This window comes from Sinohyriopsis cumingii, chromosome 7 (assembly GCF_028554795.1).
Source record: "Sinohyriopsis cumingii isolate HCF-2022 chromosome 7, ASM2855479v2, whole genome shotgun sequence".
Lineage (NCBI taxonomy): Eukaryota > Metazoa > Mollusca > Bivalvia > Unionida > Unionidae > Sinohyriopsis > Sinohyriopsis cumingii.
The window spans coordinates 87,583,951-87,604,957 of NC_142967.1; the positions used below are offsets into that span (position 1 = coordinate 87,583,951).

Genomic DNA, 21,007 nt, shown 5'->3' on the forward strand with positions numbered 1-21,007 from the left:
TCAGATATGGAGTACTAGATAGTTTGGATATGATATACTATATAGTTTTGAGATGGAGTGATATATATTTTAAATATGGAGTAGTATAGAGTTAGAGATGGAGTGCTACATATATTTAATATTAAGTAATATATACTTACGATATTGAGAGTGCTATATTTAGACACGCAAAGTACTACATAGTTCAAATACTGAATAGTACTATACAGTTTAGATATTGAGAATACTATAATTTAGGCACGGACAGCACTACATAGTTTAGATATTGAAAGTATTGTATAATTTAGGCACGGAAAGTGCTATATAGTTTAGATATTGACAGCACTGTATAATTTAGGCACGGACAGTACTACATAGTTTAGATATTGACAGCACTGTATAATTTAGGCACGGAAAGTGCTATATAGTTTAGATATTGAAAGTATTGTATAATTTAGGCACGGAAAGTGCTATATAGTTTAGATACGGATAGTGTTATATATTTGCGATATGGAGTACTATATAGTTTAGATACGGATGGTGTTATATATTTGCGATATGGAGTACTGTACAGTTTAGATACCGATGGTTATATATTTGCGATATGGAGTACCATATAGTTTAGATACGGATGGTGTTATATATTTGCGATATGGAGTACTGTACAGTTTAGATACGGATGGTGTTATATATTTGCGATATGGAGTACCATATAGTTTAGATACGGATGGTGTTATATATTTGCGATATGGAGTACTATATAGTTTGGATATGGAGTACCATATAGCTTATATATGAAGAGTACTATAGTTTTCCTACCAAGAATTTAAGATATATTAATTATGTCGGGTACTGTAGTTTTCCTGCAAGAAAATAGTGATATTTACTTTTCTCGGTTCTAGTCATAAATCTAACAAGATCATGGATGTCTCCAGTTGCTTATACAGGTGAAATTTGTTTCCATTACGAATTACAATTACACGTTATCACAAAATGACTCAAAATTACTATAACATGCTTATGATTAGCTAGTGCTATCGTTTTTCTACAATTGAATTTAAATGGTCATGTTGCAGTAATGAACGAAACATGAACTATCATTTCAGGTCCAGCCCTAGGGCAAGACGAACAAGGCAACCGCCTTGGGCCCCACGCTTTCAGGCAATGCAATTTTTTTTTTGTGCTTGGGGCCCTGCGCTCATTGCTCGCTGCCTTTGGCCCCGCACATCATAGGGCCGGGCCTGTATAATTTGATAATCCCTTGACATTTTACAGTGGCCATTGGTTAATATTTTTACAGCGACATTCTTCCTGGACTGTTTTCTTGAATATTTGTGGACTGGAACTTAGTTACGTATTATTAAGGGAATAATAAATAAAAAACCAGAACTGTGACGCATAAAAAAACTGTGGCCATTTGCTAATGTACACATGATAAAAGCTCGAATGCAAGATCTTGGATAAGTTATGACTTCATACGTGCATATTAATTATCCATTTATCCAGGAAATACTATTTTGTTATAAGACTAGTAAAATAGGTAAATTAGATATGATTTAAAGCTTGGGAAATAATTTACATAGAACTGGGTTCTGAGAACAATACGGTAACTGTAATATTATCGAGGTAATCAATTCAGGCCCTACTTGAGTCTCTTGTATTTGGAGCATGCAGTATGCTTATTATGTCAAATCTGATTTTGAAAAGTTTGTTCGCAAGTGGAGACACTTTCTGAATAAGCGTCCGTTTTGTGTTATCACACTGACTAAATCAACAACTTCTAAAGTACGCTGTAGCACTTTACCGTTGATTTTGTTGCTGTTGTTGTCGTCGTCTTTTGTTCGTCTTGTTTTGTTTTGTTTTATATGTAGAGTTTTGAATGTTGTAACCTGTGTATAAAACGTCTGTTAAAATAATTACGGTCTTGGGTTTCTTCAAGTAATCTTACTCTGAAGCTTGCATGCAGACTGGATATTTCGTTTACGTTCTTTTGTTTCTTGGATATAATGACGGCCAAAATAATGTTATTTGGGAACCGCACATCTGCCTCGTTGGGAACCGTACATACACGATAAAGCTCGAGCGAGATGGCAAACCGTGAAATAATTGATCTGCATCGTGCAGATCTTGCATTACGTAGGTCAACATTTTCCGCAGTTGTTGTTTATTGTGTGATGTTGTCCATGTCACAGGGCAAAATACAACAGTTTATAAGACATTATACTAGGTGTTACATCGTCATAAGTCAGGCGACAATCCGCTACTCACCTTTATCAATCGTGGCTGCCAAAGACTTCGTATGCTTGAAACCCAATGTTGCTTTAACCTTCGGGGTTTTGGGGGTTGCTGTTTTAGGGCTTTTGTTAAGCACAATGCAACCAGCAATCTAGCAGAAGCAATTATTTCAAGATGGCCATTATGTCAGCCATACTTAGAAGCAAGATCAGTGCCATTTTGATTACGACTAATTATAGAAAATAATAAGTCTTTCAGTGAAAACAGTATGCCGGTATGCTCATTAATTCAGGATAAGCAGTGATAACACAATGTTCAGGATGAATGGCGCCATTGTCATTTGGGTCCAATTAGACATCATCATAAGAAGTGTTTAGGAAAATGACCATCCATTCAGGAAAAGAAGTGACAACAATACCTTCAAAATGGCCGCTGTGATGACCATATTAGACATCAGACTGGTACCCTATAGCCCCAGTGCTAGACATCAATATATACTGAAACACTGCAGACATCGAACCGATGTGACTGAATTTGTTAAAGCTATGTTACAAATATATATTACACACATACTCCTAAAAGTATTTGTTTCGTGATGAAAAATTCCAAAATGGTGGTTGTGGTGGGGGTAGAGAAAAAATGAGATATATAGCTACTGTTTAACGTGTAAATATTTTTTTTTTATATAAACGGCTTTCCCTAAGCAAACGATGCATTTTTACGGTGTGAAAAAATAAATAAATGGGCTCGGAAACTATATCGGAAATTAAGGTCCTAATATATAGGTCACCTGTGCGCAAAGCTATTTTCTAGAATGAATATTCCCACATGTCTCAAAAGAAAGGTATTTAGAAAGGAGATAAATCGTCTATTGATCAGTTTATAAGTTCAGGTGTTTGTGGATATGTAAGTGAAATTATATTGCTAGGAATGAATGGCTTTGAAGTGAGCGGGTGTGCATGTCAATGGGCTACGCATTAACATGCAAACAGGATTATCCGCCTGAATTTTAATAATAATTATCGGAAGGTACAAACCCCAATCCGACGAAAAAAAGCGTATTCATTTCAGTTTTTAAGACCAAAATTGTTTCCTTGTTAATTTAAAATGTAAAAGGTCAGCTACTACGTAGTTCTAGTAGCTCTACTGTTGGGTTAACAGAAGAATCCAAATTAAATTCCCTGTGACACCTGTGGGACTTTTGTTCCCGACTATTGGGGGATAAAGGGGATAGTGTTCCTTACACACTGTATCAAATGCATGAACTTAGCAAGAGGTTGCCTAAACATAGAGAGAAAATGAGATATGAAAGACTTCTATCGAGTTTAAATTAACTCTCCCAGCTTTGGAATCCTTTCGTGAAGAGACCTGTCACGGAGACCATTGGCAGGTGGGGCGTAAGGCTTCAAGTGCTAACTGCGTGGTTTATTTTCAATTTCATTCGACATCGTGACAATAACTCTTCAGGTTTATTTAGAAGCCTGGGGCGAACGTGGTCAATTTTAACATTCCCTCCAACCGCTAGAACACGAGACGTATGTATGTATACCTTTTGAAAAATCGGCCTTAAGTTTCCATTGACACTGAAGTGTAATTTGTACTCATTGTAGCTGCTGCTGTGAAGTATTTGAACCGTGCCTCTACAAATTTTACATTTCTTCTGAAAAATCAACCTATCTAATAATGCCTCTCTACCCAAAATTTAAAAGCTGGTTGTTCAGCCAGCAAAAATGGCATTTATATCGAAATTATTGCAAAATGGTGCCTATTTATACGCATATACTTCAGTTGTGAGAATGCGATGCCGGAAGACTTAAATCAATATACAGGCCCAGTCTGTTTAGTGATGAATGTCTACAGACTAAACTGGACATTTGTGGGGTATTTTTGGGACAAGTGCCCCACGGGACGAAGCTGGACATAAGTCATGGATTAGAGCTCATGAGTCTAGGCTAGGCAGAGGTAACGGACAATCGTCTCTTGGGCTAATCTTAGTCACAGGTTACGGGCAAGTGTTAAATGGGATTAAATTGGGCACAGGTTGAGAAAAAGTAACTCTTAACACTAAGCTGGTCATGGATTAGGGAGTAATTTGAGTAAAACTTTTGATAAATGTCCCCTGAAACTAATCGAAGCACAGAATTAAGACAAAGTGTTGTCCGTGACAGGGAACAAGTAAATATTTCTATGATTTTGGCCCTAGTTATGTTACAGGCACGTGTCCCCATCGATTCTATCTCCACAATCACTTGAAATTTATTTTTCGGGTTATATACTACCACTGATAGATTACGGCTGTACCATATGGGGAAACACATCAAATTATAATCTGTCCAGAACTGATAGACTCCAGAAAAGGGCAGCCCGAATAATACTGAAACTTCCTGTTATGACTCCCTCAAATGTTTTGTTTTCACGTATGAAATGGCTACCTATCCAAAAACGTATTCTTTATTTTAAAGGAATCATGACATACAAGTCTTTAAACGGTCTTTCTCCAGATTATATCTCTAACATAATTGAACTAAGATCATCAAATACTGAGCGTAATCTCCGATCGACGACAAACAACGATCTCCAGATTCCTTGGTCGAAAACCAATCATTACAAAAGCTCATTTTCTGTAGCAGCACCTACTGTATGGAATTCCTTACCAATGAAGATACGTAATTCAACATCCCTTGCTTCTTTTAAATTATCATTAAAGAAATTCTTTCTAGATCAGCTGGAATGATATATTAAAAGCTCTGAATAGAAACCTTTAAAATCATATCCATAATTGATATATATTTGTATGTTTTCCAGTATAGTCACACATAGTCATTCATGTCAAATATGTACAAATGAGTGTGCGACGATATATGGTTATGTGCATGAACTTCTATTTTTATTATTTTATTACAAAAACTGAGGACCACATGGCAGATGGGTCAGTTATGACCAAATGTGTTATCCTCGTTAAAGATAGTTTATTATTATTATTATTATTATTATTATTATTAATAATAAAATTGGCATTAGTTACAGAAAGTGCCCCCAGAGACTACAATAGGTATACTTTAAAGAAACGAGTTTACAGATAAAACCTGATATCATTTACGACTACGCTGGATAAAGTTAACCGACTTGTATCCCCTTAAAATTAAAAAGCACACCGTGTGGATACATTGAAACTTGTTTTGTGCCACGGTGATGGGTGGGTGGGATTTTCCATACACATCATAAAATATATGCAAGAGATAGCTTTACTCGAGAAAAGCGGATATCGCATCAACTCCGGAACCTGAAGATGTCAGAATTTACTCTAAACTATGGGGCTTTTTGAATTTATCTAAGGTGCGAGACTTCTTGAATTCGAAATCATGCATTCATTAATTGTATATCGGTGCATCTATCTGTCTGCTTCTCCGTTGTTCAGAAAATTTGATAACAAATTTCATGAAATCGATATAGACATGTAAATGAAAAGACAGACAAACAGATGGATAACGAAATCGATGGATGAGTAAATATTATAAGGCACATAACATATTCATCAGAACAGCGCCTCCACGCCCCACCCCCAAAAACGTTTCTAGTGCCTTAGTCGTTTTTGTTTCAAAATTGTTATAACTTTCTATCCAAAGGATTACCGAAGTGTATGTATGCAAATGCGTGTGTGCATGCACGTGTGTGTGTGCGTGCAGCTTTTGGTAAACTGGTGTTGTACAAATCAAAATATATCCATATACTGAGAAATATGACTGAAAATAAATGTACTAAAAATATTAACACTGGTGTTACTCATGGGCGTGAACGGACACACAGACGGACGTACCAACACGCACATGGGCACCAAAGAAATGATCGCTGTGTCGGGCCTCCGCCAAGGCGAGCTCTACGAAAACCTGGGTTCTGACCCTCCATATTTTCTTACATTGTATCACTGAACAGCGCCAAAGACAAATGAGGAGTCAGTGTTTAGGATAACATGCTTTCACCTGGCTTAAAATAGTCACTTTCAAGTTTTCGTAATTCACAAATTTACTCAAGAACGAAACTAAAGAGGAATTGACTTGAAAGACGGTATCTAGTACTTGAAACCACTTATCACCACTTATCACCTATTTACTTTACATTGGTTATATTGCAGGAGGAAGCATTATAGTAAACATGGCAATTCAGTTTAAAAGCGTATACAGTACTGCATCGCAATTTTCAAATGCTTAATACAAGAAAGAAATAAGATAAACTCCAAGTTATGCACACTTACACACAAAAGTAAAAAAAATTCAGTGTATATAAATCATCCGACCTCCCACAAAATAAACTGAATTCGACGGTTCATCATATTGTTAGCTACTGAATGGAGGGTTGTACAAAACGTCAGAGCACTCCTCAAGAAAATTTATGGCCTCCACTAAGCTCAAGGTACTTGTAAAAACCCTATCAGTGATATCGCACTGACTCTTCCTTTACAGCCACTTTTCTGTTTACTTTTCTTATAAAGGAGAAACTTAATTCTCTATTGAGAAAACCTTTCAAGAAAAGAAGTGTATACAGACTTGAGCATCTGCTGTCAATGGCACGACACTCTATCTGATATACCGTCGTCCCCGTGACTATAAAAAATGACATACCTGCGTGAAGAGGTTGGGAGCAAACTACATTTATGTGGCAAATTTACAAGTCAAAAATCTATTCATATGAGAAATAACCACAGAAGTTGAAGGCGAAAAAATGCTATTCAATATGAATTTACGTATAATATTATTTTCAAACTTATAAGGAGTAAGCCACTATAAAACCAATGTCATTATTTGTTAATATCCAGTAATGTTCATTTTGCAATTAATAGCGATAAAGTCTTCCATGAAATAAACTGACAAGTACGATTATACGTGAATTCGAAGAAGCGTCAAAAGAATATCTTGAGGTACACGAAAGATAAAAACAAAAACATGTAATGCCAAGTGTAACGAAGTAATGAGGGAACAAAAAAATAAATATCGAAACATGTTATTTTTTCAGAGTCACCGAGAAAAAATCAAATTGATGCTGACTGAGGAGGTACGCACAAGACAAAAATGGAACATGTCAAACAAATATTAAAATGAGTACAGAGTAAACGTGGTGGTTTAAACAAGCAGGCTGCATCTGATGAATGAAGTGAGTTTTTTTTATGTATTGTTTGCCATTATTGTGCTACAGTGATTTTAAGGAGTGTTTTCCATTATTGTGCTACAGTGATTTTACGGATTGTTTGCCACTTTAGTGAAGGACAGATATGAGCATTTCAGTTTGTGGCCGAAATTGCTACATTAAACATGCCTAACCTGCGCTGAAAAATGGCGTTAAACCCCAAGTAACAACAACATCATCCTACATGTACTTCTTTTAATTTCGAGTACTTAAGTTTCTTTTCAAAGTACTTCATATAATTCAGAATAGAACGGGAAGGGGCATATTATCTGGGAAAATAGCATAACGAGAGAACCATCAATGGAATCGTATACACCAGCCATTTGGAAGCTAGTATCATTAGACTTTTGAACTGTAAAGTTAATCTTTCAATAGTTGGACACTTGACCTTTTGAACCCAAAATCAAACGTTGTCTTCCTGGTCTTTTCCTTGTGTTAAATGTAACTCACCGACAAAACTAAGTCTCAATGAAAACGAAACAGGATTGATGTTATTTTGCAGAAACCAATCTATCTCTTTCAGTCTCGGCGGCTCCGACTTTCGACCTGGGAACATTTTAAAATCAACAGAGGCCCTGTTTGTTACGATTATATGCTTTTAAATAAAGTCAAAGAAAAGAGCGAAAACCAACAAGTTTTTTAAAATTAAAAAAATATTTATTTCCCTAGTGAAAATTTAAAGTCAAAGTGAAAATTTAAAACGAACTTAATGTGAATTAAATCCCAAATAGTCCTACAAGTTCTATCACAAGTCCAAAAGTATTGAGCATTCTGAGTGAATTCCAGTGGCGTTCCGGATTAATTATATTACTGAATGTGTTGATATGCCATTAGTCTCCAATGTGTTAATGTGCCAAGTCTCGATGTATCCAAATGATATAATCAAAAAGTCCTTGAATGAATTCACAATAACCCCCAAATAGTGATTTAGTCCGACAATTTTGAGCACTTTGTAATTCCAGTGAATTTACATTTTTAAAACTCCTCAAATAAAAACTGAGCAGAACAAGAACTGAGTAGAACAACGTGGATTTCACCACGTTAGATATTAAGACAGGAATAAGTAATTTTGAAGCAAACAAAATTTATATAAAAAGCTTAGCTTTATATTTTTTAAAAATGTATCTTTTGGATGCCAAAACTTCCACGGCACTACTTAACCAAGATTGGGCTAATGTCCCTGTAACCAATATTCACACATAATAAGGGTATTTGAAAAGTTCTGAAATTTTGTTACAAATGTTTAGTTTCCTTGATCCTGTCAATAAATTTAATGCCGATCGATGACAAAATAACATTCTATAAGATGACATATGTAAGCATATATGTTTAACGTAGCAATGTTGGAAAAGGAGAAGTTATGCTACCGTGCAATGAACATACTGTCAAATCGGGGCTCTCTTAGGATACTCTCTCACTGCTTTGAGGACCGACATGAATAAAGTTTATGGATGCAATTCCCCGTCATCGTAAAATATTTAGGTGGCTTCAGCGTTCTAAGATGGTCGCGAATCCATGGATAAAGATCCACTGTAGGCCACTGGTGAGAAGGACGCTGTCCTTGTAAAGGGAACAACGGATGACATTGCTCAATATACGGGGAAAAATATTCATTATGATCACGGGCTTTAATTCATCAGCCGTTTTTAATATAATGAAGAATCATTTCAAGATTCAAAAAGGTTCCTGCACTTGTTAACGGCTATCAAATATAGACTCGGGTTCAAATCCCCAAATATGAAAAGAATGACCTGAGACTTGTAAATGAGATTGTCACAAGTGAAGAAACATCGATTTACGTTTTTCAACTCAACTAGGAGAGGACAATATGGCTTGGATCGGTAAAAACGAACAGATACCATAAATCGTTCGACTATCAAGCGTTTTAAAAGCATTTTGGAGGATGCAAAAGGTCCGGTAGACATGCCTGATTCTGCTAGTGCCATTGTATATCTGAATGCCTTCAAAGTGTTGACAAAAGTTATAGGACGCTACCGAACCACCTGTCCACGCATTGGTATCCGAGATATCGATCTAATCCATGAAAACGCATCGGCGCACAAATCCGCCATCATGACAGACATCATGAAGGAGCACAGCATGGAAACTCTGTCACATTCTCATACAGACCGGATTTAGCTTTGCCACATCCTCCATACAGCCCGGATTTAGCTTTGCCACATCCTCCATACAGCCCGGATTTAGCTTTGCCACATCCTCCATACAGCCCGGATTTAGCTTTGCCACATCCTACATACAGCCCGGATTTAGCTTTGCCACATCCTCCATAAAGCCCGTATTTAGCTCCAGATGAGTTTGGCTAAATCCCGTTATTAAAGAGTCGCTGAGAAGCAGACAATTTGAAAGCTTCCATGCGATAAGAAGTGCAGATTTCTAATGTATGAACAACATAACGAAACGTGAATTTAATAATCGGATAATCAAACTGAGAAAGTGGGACGTACTCTGAGAGGATGCAATGACGCACTGATTCGCTAAGAAAGAATTTTTTTGTTGTGGGCACTAATATTCAGAACTTTTTAATACCCATCATACATGCATGTATACATACATACACACACACACGCAGGCATACATACGCACACATGCACGCATGCATGCATACATACATACATACATACATACATACATACATACATACATACCGCTCCGGTTGCCTAGTGGTTAGAGCGTCCGCCTCAGATGCGAGAGGTTGTGGGTTCGATTCCCGGCCGAGTCATACCAAAGACTTACAAAAATGGTATTGTCTCGCTTGGCACTCAGCATTAAGAGGTTAGTGTTAGGAATGGTCGGCCTGGTGTAAGGATAATGTGACTGGGTGAGACATCATGCTACATGTCTGCGGCATGATGCCCCAGTGCAAGACACCACTACAAACTGTCACAATGCAGATATCGTAGCGATGTGACTGCAAAATTGTTAAAGCTACGTTAAATTTCCAAATCACACACACACACACACACACACACACACACGGACATACACACACTAACATACACACACACATACATATATACATACTTATTATGTGCTCATTTTTTTCTCCGTTAACTTTACATTATCAGAATCGTTCAGTATTTTACGATATTGCAGACCTTCATATAGCATTCACGTGCATACATGAACTACTTTCTATTGTAAACAAACAATGGACGCAGACGCCAGCACTTTTGATGTGTAAACAAATCATGTACACTGGCGTAGTAGGCGCTTTACGTTTTGGTTGATGAAATTTGTTTCTGAATGAACTAAAGCAAATGTTTCGTCGACTGCCACATACCAGCTGCTTTGCTAGATTCCACATTAACTTTTTTATAAAATGTTTTGGATTTAGGCTAGCTATAAAGTAGACGCCAGACAGGGTCCTTACAAATAAGATGCAAGTGACAAGGCATAAACTTGTCTTCTTTAGCTGGTAATAAGAATGGCAAAAAATATACTTACACTTTTACATCCTGAATTTCATCAAAATGTACTTTCTTAGTTCTGCAAATCCGAATGAGCCACGTTTTGAGTTCTCAAGCTTGATTACACATTTCGAAATTATACTGTTAAGTTCGACTATATTCCAAGTGCAATTACATCATCCTTACTGCACTCAAAATTAAATAAACATTAAATTCAATAGCGTCTTTTTGATAATTGCAATTGAAAGACTTCATATTTTTCCCACATTATGATCTAAAATAGTCAATGACAGAACAAATATACTTGCAGATGTCAACACGCTTCTCCCGCGCTGCTTCATTCCGATGTATTTCATGTACAAGTTGCGCTGATGAATCCAGTCCATAATCACGAAATTTCGTAGAATCGACAGAAATACCAAATTCTATTAATTCCAGATCAAATGGAAAACTTGTTGCAGTGCGCATTCATTCACAATATGACTCCAAATTACAATTTTAAGTAGACCAAAACGTCATTTTTTTCCGAAACTTATGTCTAGCGCGCGACAAGTTCAAATTTATCTGGGCCGAGTTATGTACGCATTCATAATGTTGTTGTGTAATGATAAATCTGCGCTTGTTTATTTAGTTTGGAATACGGCATACATTCATTTACTTTGTTTCTTGTAGTGTATTTTGTTTATATAATTAAGCCTTAGGTAGAATAAGAAAATGAGCATATAATAAAAAGGTTACTGCATTTGTATGGGAAAATATGAACTCGTTTTGTCGGATGGATATACTGCGCTCCGAAAGTCGTGCAGTATTCCATCCGACAAACACGTTCATATCTTCCCATATAAATGCAGTAACCTATAAATACACATACATACATACATACATACATACATACATACATACATACATATACACACACTCACAAACATACACACAAATATACATACATGCATACATATATACATACATGCATACATACATGTCTAGCACTAGGGCATCATGCCGCAGACATGTAGCATGATGTCACACCCAGTCACATTATCCCGACACCAGGCCGACCAGTCCTAACACTAACCTCTTAATGATAAGCGCCAAGCGAGGCTGTTGTTAGTACCATTATTGTAAGTCTTTGGTATGACTAGGCCGGAGTTCGAACCCGCGACCTCCCGCATCGGAGGCGGACGCTCTAACCACTATGCATACATACATATATACACACACGAACATACATACATATACACATACTAGGAGTGGACCAATGATCCTCGCCGATGTAAGATCAGCAGAGTGCTAATGACGACTGGAAATTACAACCAATATTTACACTCTCAATCCAAAGAAAAACTAAAGTTTTGGCGAAGATTTAATAAAAAAGACTGAAGTGCAAATATTATAATGGTTTATGATAAACTTCATTAAGAACGAATTTTTCGCTCGAATAAATGAATTCGCCGTTTCTGTTAAAGAATGGACACTAAAAACGGACTCCTGAAAATTTAGAACAGAACTTCATTTTTGTGAAAAATTTCTGTTTAACACTTTCACGTAAACTTATCTCCTGAAAAACGACCACAAACTGAAACGACAACCCTTCTCTGAAATCCCACCGGTTGTTTCTCTTTTTTCTTAAGTAAACTATGGCTCCTCACGCTGATTGTCTTTGAATGAATTTGTATAAAATTTTGAAATTATAACTAAAGCCCTATTTATTTTTCACACAGTTTGCATGATTTGATTTAAAGAACCCTATATGATATACAATACACCTGACATCTGGAATAAATATGCATCTGCCTCACATAAATTACCCTGCTCGATATTTTCGATTTGTACCTCACCTTTGTCATCTAAATAGGTGTTATAACTTGCTATATGGCTCATAATTAGAGGAATAACATATTTCAGAAAAATCGTCTACATTTTCATCTCATGTTTTCCAACAGATCATTACCGCTCCAGTGGCCTAAGTGGCCAGATCGTCGCCTCGGATGCGAGAGGTTGCGGGTTCGAACCTCCACTTAGTCATACCTGAGACTTACAAAAAATGGTACGAAAATTTTTTTTTTCTGTCTTCTTAAAATTCATCTACATTTTCTTTGGACAGATCATCTACGTTTTCTTTCGACGGATCATCTACAACTAATGTTATGTTTTACGATACAATCATCAGCATTTTCTCAGCAGATTAGTCACTGGTAGACCTTTTTATTCGTGCAGATGGGATCCAAGTTAGCAAAGTGCTCAAAAGCTCACGTTGCCCTCTTGCTGTCTCGGATTTGACCCCCAATTCCAATAATGGAAAAATGCGTGGTGACCTATTCGCAGTCTTTTTTTTTTTTTTTTTTGTTCTCTGATTTCCTTTATGTCGATGACCACACTAAGTTTACATCTGAACCGTCGAGTATATGCTGTTAAAAGGTTAGTGTTAAAACTAGTCGACCTGGTGTCCGGATAATGTGACTGGGCGGGACATGATGCTACATGTCTACAGCATGACGCCCCAGTGCAAGACATTACTATAAACTGCCACAATGCAGACGTATCGATTGCACTAAAATTTGTTCAAGCTAGGTTAAAAATCCAAAACACACACACACACACACACACACACACACACACACATATACTCTGACAGAACATTATTTTGATGTTCTGTCTTCTTAAAATTCATCTACATTTTCTTTGGACAGATCATCTACGTTTTCTTTCGACGGATCATCTACAACTGATGTTATGTTTTACGATACAATCATCAGCATTTTCTCAGCAGATTAGTCACTGGTAGACCTTTTTATTCGTGCAGATGGGATCCAAGTTAGCAAAGTGCTCAAAAGCTCACGTTGCCCTCTTGCTGTCTCGGATTTGACCCCCAATTCCAACAATGGAAAAATGCGTGGTGACCTATTCGCAGTCTTTTTTTTTTTTTTTTTTGTTCTCTGATTTCCTTTATGTCGATGACCACACTAAGTTTACATCTGAACCGTCGAGTATATGCTGTGGAATTTGAAAGAAATTGTGCAAAAACGGTAATTAAATAAAGTTAAATCTTTTGCGGAGCTTATGAGAAACATAAATGTTACACAATGAGAGCTGCTGGATTAGTTTTTGTGAAAATTGTCAAAATTTGGTTTTCTTTAAGTGATGGGGTTTTAGATAAGTCACCCTGACACCGATAAAACTTGCAGAAATTGTGTTTTGACGCTGAAGCAACTGTCAAAAGTGTAATGGGTGCTGGGTTGGTGAACATCTACTTGAGACTCGAACCAAGAAAACCAATTTCCTAGCTTTTTGATTTTATTCATGTGTGGCAAGGTGAATGAAGGTATATTAATCACCATAAACGTTTTACATGGCACCAAACTTTATCTTCAGGGGCGGCGGAAAGAGGTGGTAGTGAGGGGAAGGTCTGCATTTTCCATTGCACCAAACTTTTTTGGGCTGTTCTTGGAGTACAAAAATACTTCAGGTATAACTTGACGAAAACAAAACGAGGGGCCGGATATATTTTTTCTGCATTTTCAGCTAAATTTGTCTAGTCCTCATATCCCCCACCCCACCCCCATATAGTGTTCGATGCATAAATAAAAGTTGTACACTTACCCAGAGCTGAGGATAGACCAGAAACCATCCAGAGAAAGACGCACATCAAACATCCTGCACGCGCCATATCACGTGTCACCTCAACCTGAAAATCGGAATCACAGTAAAAAGTAATGAAAACTGTACCAATAAGCAACAATGCATATGAAATGAAAACTGTACCAATAAGCAACAATGCATATGTAATGAAAACTGTACCAATAAGCAACAATGCATATGAAATGAAAACTGTACCAATAAGCAACAATTCATATGTAATGAAAACTGTACCAATAAGCAACAATGCATATGAAATGAAAACTGTACCAATAAGCAACAATGCATATGAAATGAAAACTGTACCAATAAGCAACAATGCGTATGTAATGATAATTGTACCAATAAGCAACAATGCATATGTAATTCTCGACTGTATATATCCAAACAATTTTTTTCTATTCTTCTTTAGGTCTATCAAAACAAAAGCGAAAATTAATCCAGTTTACCTGTTGACGATGGATTGTCTGACTGCAAGTGATGCATACATGTACTGGTATGTATGAATGCACATTCCAAGTTTTATGCAAATGTATTCTTATGTATATTTAATTTGTATTGTTTGTTGTTGTTTGTCTTAATGATTATGCTATGTATATTTGTATTTTGTACTTGACTTTATTCATGATCAAGTTAATGGTGTACCTGACTAGTGACATTTATTTTATAAACAACATAATACATTTCTCTATCATTGCGGATTAAATGTTCAGATCATTAATAATAGTAAACATGTTCACTTCAATCTGAAAATAAATATTAATTCTTCGCTTAATTCCAGAATGGAAATTTCTTATAATTTGAAGTATTTTCAGAAAATGATAATTGCGACCTTGGTCAAGTAAAGTGTCTATAAGCTTGTGTACATCGGGATTATTCATTCTTGCTTTAACATCTAATACAGAATTAGTCTTAATGTTGTGATCAGATTTTTATTTGGGGGATTAATTTATTCAAAATAGTATTCGTTGGATTTAAAAGTGCCCAATAATATTCTTGGACTAAAACATGAAGTTGGATTTTTTTTGTGAATCCAGACGAGGACAGTTTTTATTGTATTATCTGGGTGCATCATAATACAGTTAGCACATGGCCACACTCCAGGCCATTGGCACATTCGTGACTATAGACACATCAACACATTCAATATCGGAATTTATTTGGAATATCACTAGAATTCAGTTGGAACTTTATAAATTTGAACTTGTTAGAATATTTAGGACTATTTGGGAATTAATTCACAATACTTTAAGTTCTTTTTAAATTTTCAAGTTTGAATTCTATGGAAATAAATATTTGTGGAATTTTACAAAAACTTGTTGGTTCTAGTTCTTTTCTGTTACTTAGTTTAATACCAGAGTCGTAAAAATATGCCCGGGGCCCCGAGTGGCCGAGTGGGCTAAAGCGCTCTCCGTTACGGATCATTGCCATCTCACCTCTGTCTGCGTGGGTTCGAGTCTCGGATTCGGCCAATGTGGGTATGTGAGAAAGCTTGCCAGTTGCTTCTCGAGGGTCGGTGGTTCTTTCCGGGGATTTCCCGGGTTCTTCCTCCACCATTAATACTGGCCGCCATGTATAGCCTATCGTGTGCTGAAAAATGGCGTTAAACCCTACAATAACAACAACAACAACAACAAAAATATGCTTGTACAAATGCAGACTATATGCTTGAGCTAAGATTATTTCCTTCCTCCTACAGATTTACAGTCGCGTCCTCCATTAACTAAAACTGTGTTATATTAAATGTATTTAATCATGCGAACATCCGTTTGTCACTCACTCCTTTTTGTCAAAACACTAGAAAAGGGAACATGCTGATATGTAACGTGTCGAACATTTTTGTCAAAACTCTAGAAAGGGGGCATGCTGATATTTAATGAGTCGAACCTTTTTGTCAAAACACTAGAAAAAGGGACATGCTGATATGTAACGTGTCGAAATTTTTTGTCAAAACTCTAGAAAGGGGACATGCTTATATGTAACGTGTCGAACATTTTTGACAAAACTCTAGAAAGGGGACATGCTGATACGTAATGAATCGAAATGTTTAGTCAAACACTAGGAAAGGGAACGATGTCATATACTTGAGTAAGTCAAAGAAAGAGGTGCACGACAAGCGGTGTTAAGATTAATCCGATGACTCATTTTTATAAGGTCAAACTTTATATAAAACTTTCATAAACATGCAAAATATACAGAACATGTAAGGATTATCAATGCTCGACTAAGGTTCAAAAACGTATACTTTTCTCTTCTTTTCTTGGTCCAGACGTTGACACGCTATGCTTACACGTATAGGTTTGGCAAAAACAAAAATCTCGAACTGAGACGATTTAGAAATCTTTGACTTGTTTTCTTTCATAATATTTTCAGGAAACCTCCAGTGTTTCTGTCTTCATAACAGTCTCCTAATTATAAACTTAATAGGTCAACGAACTCTTCTGATAATGGATCAGACATAGATGAACGCGGTTTTTATTCATCTTCCAAGTGGACGATATGTGAATCGTTTTATTGGTTTTTATTCATCTTACCACTAGAATAGATGTGAGTCGTTTTACTGGTTTTTATTCATCTTCCAATTGTAAGAGATGTGAATCGTTTTATTGGTTTTTTCTCATCTTAGCACTGGAAGAGATGTGAATCGTTTTACTGGTTCTTATTCATCTTCCAATTGTAAGAGATGTGAATCGTTTTATTGGTTTTTATTCACCTAACCACTGGAATAGATGTGAATCGTTTTACTGGTTTTTATTCATCTTCCAATTGTAAGAGATGTGAATCGTTTTATTGGTTTTTTCTCATCTTAGCACTGGAAGAGATGTGAATCGTTTTACTGGTTTTTATTCATCTTCCAATTGTAAGAGATGTGAATCGTTTTATTGGTTTTTTCTCATCTTAGCACTGGAAGAGATGTGAATCGTTTTACTGGTTCTTATTCATCTTCCAATTGTAAGAAATGTGAATCGTTTTATTGGTTTTTATTCATCTTCCAATTGTAAGAGATGTGAATCGTTTTATTGGTTTTTTCTCATCTTAGCACTGGAAGAGATGTGAATCGTTTTACTGGTTTTTATTCATCTTCCAATTGTAAGAGATGTGAATCGTTTTATTGGTTTTTTCTCATCTTAGCACTGGAAGAGATGTGAATCGTTTTACTAGTTTTTATTCATCTTCCAATTGTAAGAGATGTGAATCGTTTTATTGGTTTTTTCTCATCTTAGCACTGGAAGAGATGTGAATCGTTTTACTGGTTTTTATTCATCTTCCAACTGTAAGAGATGTGAATCGTTTTATTGGTTTTTACTCATCTTAGCACTGGAAGAGATGTGAATCGTTTTACTGGTTTTTATTCATCTTCCAATTGTAAGAGATGTGAATCGTTTTATTGGTTTTTACTCATCTTAGCACTGGAAGAGATGTGAATCGTTTTACTGGTTTTTATTCATCTTCCAATTGTAAGAGATGTGAATCGTTTTATTGGTTTTTACTCATCTAACCACTGGAATAGATGTGAATCGTTTTACTGGTTTTTATTCATCTTCCAATTATAAGAGATGTGAATCGTTTTATTGGTTTTTATTCATCTTCCAACTAAAAGAGATGTGAATCGTTTTGTTGGCTTTTATCCATCTTCCAATTGTAAGAGGTGTGAATCGTTTTATTGGTTTTTATTCATCTTCCAATTGGAAGAGATGTGAATCGTTTTATTGGTTTAGTGTCATTATGAGTGCTGATAACGTCTCGCACAATAAACGAGCTACTGTTTGTGCGTACAATACAATGTACGCAATAAGAATATAGCTACTGCGTGTAGTTTGTCAGTACAGTAAAGCGAGTGCTGATAACGTCACGCGCATTAAACTAGCTACTGTTTGTCAGCACAATACAATGTACGCTATAAGAATATAACTACTGCGTGTAGTTTGTCAGTACAGTACAGTGAGTACTGATAACATCACGCGCATTAAACTAGCTACTGTTTGTATGTACAATACAATGTACGCTATAAGAATATAACTACTGCGTGTAGTTTGTCAGTACAGTACAGTGAGTACTGATAACGTCACGCGTATTAAACTAGCTACTGTTTGTCAGCACAATACAATGTACGCTATAAGAATATAGCTACTGCGTGTAGTTTGTCAGTACAGTACAGTGAGTACTGATAACATCACGCGCATTAAACTAGCTACTGTTTGTATGTACAATGCAATGTACGCTATAAGAATATAACTACTGCGTGTAGTTTGTCAGTACAGTACAGTGAGTACTGATAACGTCACGCGCATTAAACTAGCTACTGTTTGTATGTACAATGCAATGTACGCTATAAGAATATAACTACTGCGTGTAGTTTGTCAGTACAGTACAGTGAGTACTGATAACGTCACGCGCATTAAACTAGCTACTGTTTGTATGTACAATGCAATGTACGCTATAAGAATATAGCTACTGCGTGTAGTTTGTCAGTACAGTACAGTGAGTACTGATAACGTCACGCGCATTAAACTAGCTACTGTTTGTATGTACAATACAATGTACGCCATAAGGATATAGCTAGTTTGTCAGTACAGCACAGTAGAGTGAGTGCTGTGAACGTCTAGCCCATCAAATTAGCTACTGTTTGTCGGTACAGTACAGTAAGTACTGATAGCATATCACACATCAAAATAACTACTGTCTGTCAGTACAATACAATGTAGGCCATACGAATATAAATACTGCGTTTAGTTTGTCAGTATAGTACAGTCAGTGTTGATAGCGTCTCACATATCAAAATAGCTACTGTTTGTCAGTACAGTACAGTGAGTGTTTACAGCGTCTCCCATATCAAAATAACTACTGTTTGTCAGTACAGTAAAGTGAGTGCTGATAGCGTCTCGCACATCAAAATAACTACTGTTTGTCAGTACAATGCAATGTAGGCCATATGAATACAGCTACTGCGTTTAGTTTGTCAGTATAGTACAGTTAGTGTTGATAGCGTCTCACACATCAAAATAGCTCCTGTCTGTCAGTACAGTACAGTGAATGCTGATAGCGTCTCACACATCAAAATAGCTCCTGTCTGTCAGTACAGTACAGTGAGTGTTGATAGCGTCTCACGCATCAAAATAGCTACTGTCTGTGAGTACAACGCAATGTAGGCCGTAAGAATATAGCTACTGCGTTTAGTTTTTCAGTACATTACAGTGAGTGCTGATAGCGTCTCACACATCAAAATAGCTCCTGTCTGTCAGTACAGTAGTGTTGATAGCGTCTCACACATCAAAATAGCTACTGTTTGTCAGTACAGTACAATGAGTGCTAATAGCGTCTCACACATAAAAAAGAGCTCGTCTGTCAGTACGATACAATGTACGCCATAAGAATATAGCCACTGCGTTTAGTTTGTCAGTACAGCACAGTACAGTGAGCACTTTGAGCGTCTAGCCCACCAAATTAGCTACTGTTTGTCGGTACATTACAGTGAGTGCTGATAGCGTCCCGCACATCAAAATGGCTCCTGTCTGTCAGATCTGTACAGTGAATGCTGATAGCGTCTCACACATCAAAATAGCTACCGTCTGTCACTACAACACAATGTAGGCCACAAACATACATATACTTAATAAATAAAGGTCTTTTCAAAACCTTAAGTCTCAGTAACTTAGTACAATATACAAAACGCGTGAATTACTCCATTATCGAGTTGACAATATAGGTGTGCGGTATTACCAGCGAACCGGTTTAGCGTGGCATTTTTACCGTGATGATGTGCGCGGTATGACTGGTACAGTATTTAATTCCGGTGGTACGTATTACGGTACTTTTTCCACTGTAATGATGCGTCTGTAATTTCCGTCAGTAAAATTCAATTAACGAGGAATCTAGTTACAACTTCAATAACAGTAAAAGCGTCTTTTCATTACTCGTGATAAAATAGTTTAAAACATTAACTTTTTTGTTAAATAAACGGTTGTATTTGTCACAAATTGATAGTGAATCTTACAAATAGAATTATAGTTATGATCCTTTAATCACAAGTTTGACACACGTCACTTATGCCAACGCGGTGATCAAATGGAATGTTGTGAAACACAATCGGGTCAAATTCAACCTTCTGAAAAATCTCGGTTAAAGAAGAAAAACTTGAACAACTTAAAAAAAATTAAAAAATCACGTACTGTTTTAGTTATTTACTCGTGTATGTGCAAGAGTTATATACATGTATTCCTCTATAACACTGCGAACGTATAATGGAATATGCGCCATGTGTAATGGAATATGCGCCACGTATAATGAAATATGCACCACGTATAATGGAATATGCGTCATGTGTAATGGAATATGCGCCACGTATAATGGAATATGCACCATGCATAATGGCATATGCATAATGTGTAATGGAATATGCATCCCGTATAATGTAATAAGCACCATGTATAATGGAATATCCGTATAATGAAATGTGTGCCACGTATAATGGAATAGCCACCATGTATAATGAAATAAGCACCACGTACGGAATAAACACCACGAATAAAGGCATATGTACCACGTAT

At 36.5% G+C, this 21,007-nt stretch overlaps 1 protein-coding gene across 3 annotated transcripts in view; it reads right to left on the reverse strand.

Annotated features, from left to right (window-relative positions):
* The window catches only part of LOC149795673 (fibroblast growth factor receptor-like 1), a 178,053-nt gene that overhangs the window by 80,398 nt on the left and 76,648 nt on the right, over positions 1 to 21,007 (reverse strand). For all 3 annotated transcript variants that reach the window (XM_089965514.1, XM_089965512.1, XM_089965513.1), the window contains exon 2: positions 14,424 to 14,508. In XM_089965514.1, coding sequence (XP_089821640.1) covers positions 14,424 to 14,490 — 67 coding nt within the window. In that variant the 5' untranslated portion in view covers positions 14,491 to 14,508. The remainder of the gene's footprint in view (positions 1 to 14,423; positions 14,509 to 21,007) is intronic.